This window comes from Anser brachyrhynchus (genome assembly GCF_964034855.1).
Source record: "Anser brachyrhynchus genome assembly, chromosome: Z".
In the NCBI taxonomy this organism is placed as follows: Eukaryota; Metazoa; Chordata; class Aves; order Anseriformes; family Anatidae; genus Anser; species Anser brachyrhynchus.
The window spans coordinates 5,750,337-5,754,538 of record NC_137697.1 but is presented as its reverse complement, the minus strand read 5'-3'; the positions used below and the strand labels follow the sequence as shown (position 1 = coordinate 5,754,538).

The window sequence follows — 4,202 nt, the reverse complement described above, 5'->3', positions numbered from 1 at the left end:
GCAAGTCAATGGGGCCAGATGGGATCCACCCGAGGGTACTGAGAGAACTGGCTCAAGAGCTGGCCAAGCCGCTTTGCATCATTTATCAGCAGCCCTGGCTATCAGGGGAGGTCCCAGTCAACTGGCGGCTAGCAAACATGACACCCATCTACAAGAAGGGCTGGAGGGTAGACCTGGGAAACTATAGGCCTGTTAGTTTGACCTCAGTGCCAGGGAAGCTCATGCAGCAGATTATTTTGAGCGCCATCACGCGGCACTTGCACAACACAATTGCTTACCACCTGCTGACCAATGCCCAGTTTGTCCCCAGACAGTGGCGGCACACCCTGGCCAACTCCCCCAAGTTTTATTGTTCAGCATGACGCGATATGGTATGAGACATCCCTTTGGCCAGCTGGGGTCAGCTGTCCTGGTTCTGTCCCCTCCCAGCTCCTTGTGCACCCCCGGCCTCCTCGATGGCAGGGCAGCGTGAGGAGCTGAAACGTCCTTGGCTCCATGTAAGCACTGCTACGCAATAATTAAAATATTGGTCTGTGATCAGCATTCTTCTCTTCCTACACCCAGAAACAGTACCATACCAGCTACTAGGAAGAAAACCCGATCTCAGCTGAAGCCAGGAAAGGATGGATGGCATCAGGAGGGAACCTGTAGTGTGGCATATTAACCAGCTTGGGGTCAGGGACAGGAGCAGCTGTCCGACACGGCTGGAGCTGGGCAGTGGGCTCAGACCCTGGCCCCAAGCGAGGAGCCCGGGGAAGCCGTCCTGGTCCCCCACCTCCCCACAGGATGCAGCACAGGGGCACCGGCCTGCTTCAACGTGGGCTGGGGGCTGTGACCTCACAGAGGCGTTGCCGTGTGCTGTCTGTGACCTCACGGCCGTGACCCTATAAAGCACCGGCCACCACCCCCCGTCTGCCAGTGCGGTCGTACCTGGCTGTGAGCAACGGTCGACAGCAGCTTTTTCCTCATCCCCAGCCTCATGCTTTTGCTGGCCGGGATCTCCCTGCTCTCCAGGGGTCGAGACCGACAGGTACAGGGGGCTGGAGGGTGGGGGAATTCGGGGCTGGGAGACTCGGGGCTTTGGGACTGGGGGGCCAGGAGGTGTTGGAAGGGGTCCCGTGGGTCCCTCCCCAGGTTGGTCACAGTGCCGTGCTTCTGTGCCCACAGGGTGACGGCCGACTCCGGCGAAGTTGTGGACGGCGGCAGCGGCAACCACCGGTACCAAAGCCAGGTGAGTCCCCCGTGGGTGAGCCTCAGCACCGAGCAGCCCATCCCTATGGGGCTGCGGTGGCCCTGGTGCCTCTCTCCCACTGCAGCTCAGACTCCCTCCCTGTTTTGCAGGCGGCAAGAGGCGTTACCGGTCAGTTACTGTGGACCACATCGTACATGAGTCCATCATTCGCCCAGTCGGGGGGCTGCCTCACAGAGGGGTGCAGCTCACTCGCCCTCTCAAATTGCCCATGGCCCCCCCAGCTGTTCCTGATATGGTTAAAGTGGCTGCAGGACAAGCAGCAGGACGAGCTGCAATGCCAAGGAAAGATGATCGTGGCATCTCTGGAAGAGAAGACAAATTGCTCTCTTCTATCAACACCAGCGGAAGTGTGGAAAAAGCAAGTGATTCCTCCAGAACGAACAAGCAACCACATGGCCTGACAGCCCTCAAACGTTCAATAACCGAGACTCAGGATCGTAGGGCAGGAGACAGGGACAAAGAGTTGCACTCTGAGGTGAGCTCCTCCAGCCAGCCACCACAAATGGACTGCATTGTGCGTGAGAGCATTCTCCGCCCGGATGGAGGGCTGCCTTACATGAGTGGATTGTTATTGCGGCCTCCTGCACAGCCCAGGGCAGAACCAGCCGTACTGAGCCCTGAGAACACCATCCGCAAGAGCTTCTTTCATAAGGATGAGGAGCAGACAAGAAGAGAAAAGGAATTCCTGCGGCCTCACAGATTGTCCGTGGCTTCTTCAGCTGTTCCTGGCATGGCCAAAATGGCTGCAGGACCAACAGCAAGACCACCTACAATCCAGAGAAATGCTGGTCATGGCATGACTGTGAAAAAACACAAATTAGAGTCTTCCACTGACACCGACAGAAGCATGGGGAAACCAAGTGGGCTCTCCACAGAGAACCAGTGCCCAAAGGGCTTGAGGGCACGCAAAATATCTAAGATGGAGATTCAGGATTACATGGAAGGAAAGAGGAAGCAAGGGCCACACTCTGGGATCAGCTCCTCCAGCCAGCCACCACAAATGGACTGCATTGTCCGGGAGAGCATTCTCCGCCCTGATGGAGGGCTGCCTCAGAGGAAGAGGGAGTTCCTGAAGCCTTTTGGGTTGCCCATGCTCTCTTCAGCATTTCCCAGCTGGGCCAAGAGGGAAAAAGGACTACCTTTGCCCCAGGCAAATAGAAGAGATGACAGGTCTGCACCTGGCAGGCACACAGACTGTGCTCTTAGTCCCAAGGAATGTGCAGGGAAACTTGGCGGGCTCCCCATGAAACAGCAGCAACCCAGGACTGACATTCGGGGCTCCACGCAATGCAATAACAGTGAGCCATCTGCAAGGTGGATGATTGTTCATGAGAGGTTACTTGACCCACAAGAGGGACGATGTCAGTGGAAGGAGGTGTCCAAGGGGCGACTTCCACAGGACGACCTGTCCCAGCCACCTTTTGAACTGTCCACGGCCCTTCCAGTGCTTCCCAGCCCGGCCAACGGAATTATGCATAAAGACCAGGGCTGCCAAACTGACTATGTTATCATCCTGGATCCGTTTGTGACGGATGTCAGGAATGGGAAAGAGCCCGACACTGCAGCGCCTCTCAGGATCAAGAAGCTGCAGCTGAAGGAAGAGCACCGCAGCAAGCTCAGTGAGCACATAACAAAGAAGTGCCGGGAAGTACAGCTGCAACGCTTCCCTGGGCCAGTGCAGAGGTCCACTGAAAAGATGCATCGAGCACTGCCCAAAAATGCCTGTGCTGGGGCCGGAGCCTTACCACCACGAAGTCCCTGTGTCCGCTTCATCAAGCACAAGCCCCTCCTGCATCCGGACCAGGTCAAGCAGAGGAGGCTTGGGGCATCCATTGCCTGCCCAGCGGCCTCGAGGACACCACGCTCCCGCCCCGTGCCTGTCTTTTTCCACAGCCCTGAGGCCACGTTTATGCCTGAGGAGCAGCGTGAGGCCCTGGAGCTGCACATTCGTGCCAAGAAGCTGCAGATCCTTGAGAGACGTCTGGGCACGAAGCATCCATCCCAGTCAGCTGTGCCCCAGGAGGAGGGTGGCAGGGCAGCCCTAAGGACCAGCGCCCTGCCCAGCATGCCCTGCAAAGTTGCAAAGACATCGAGCACCTCGTGGAACCAGGGATCCCACCAGGCAGACTCTGCTGAGGCGGTGCACAAGAGCAAGTGGCAGAACCTGCGGGCACTCTACTCTGCCCTGCAGGGCAAGGCCCACGGTCACAAGTAGCAATTGTGGAAAGGTGTGACAGAGGACCAGGGGCCAGGCAGCTCACTCCTCCGGTCCAAATAAATCCTCTTCCTAGCCCCATGGTGGGAATCGTGTCTTGTTTGTGAAGCGCCGGCAGACTCACGGTGGGCTGTGGCTGCAGGCTGGAGGGGGGTGGCAGGGAAGGGGTGTCCCAGGGCAGGGGGCTTGCCCATTAGTCCAGTGTGAATTCACCCATTCCTCTCTTAATTCAGGGGTATTCTAACTGACACCTTCTCAAACTCCTAACTTGCAATTCCCAACTGGTAGCTCACAACTCATGACTTGTTTCGTGCATCCATCGAGAAAATAGTTGCCTACCTGAGGGTGAGAGAGCTACATACGCAGAGGCTGATGAATACTCAGGAGATACCCGGCTCGATCGCGGTTCTCCTGATCCTCCTGACAGTGATGATTTAGATGATTTGGGCAAAGGCAATGCCATGGAGCTGGCTGCTCCTGTGAAAGGCATTGAGCAAACCCAGATGCACCCCCTCAGACTCCCGCGAGAGGCTTGGCCTCCTTCGAGTTAACTCATCTCCAGCTATAACTGACGGACCGTGTGTGGGAAAAAGGGGCACATCAGGATACCCTTGTGAGAAGCAATCTGTAGAAAGTAACACGGGCTCAGGTGAGGATCTCAGTGAACTAGCTTTTTATTCATGATTGCAGTGCCGGGTGTCCTGCAAGCAGGAGCGCGAAGCAGACGTGTATCAT

General features: G+C 56.9%; 1 protein-coding gene across 1 annotated transcript; it reads left to right on the top strand.

The window, feature by feature from the left end:
* Positions 1-935: 935 nt before the first annotated feature.
* Positions 936-3,541, top strand: LOC308185191 (uncharacterized protein). The gene is made up of 2 exons (XM_080572986.1): positions 936-1,231; positions 1,342-3,541. Exon 2 carries the CDS (start codon positions 1,461-1,463, stop codon positions 3,465-3,467), a length of 2,007 nt encoding a protein of 668 aa, XP_080429112.1. The 5' UTR covers positions 936-1,231; positions 1,342-1,460; the 3' UTR covers positions 3,468-3,541.
* Positions 3,542-4,202: the final 661 nt, after the last annotated feature.

Excerpts from the sequence above, each read along its gene's own strand:
- LOC308185191 (XM_080572986.1), top strand. The coding sequence starts at position 1,461 with ATGGCCCCCCCAGCTGTTCCTGATATGGTTAAAGTGGCTGCAGGACAA.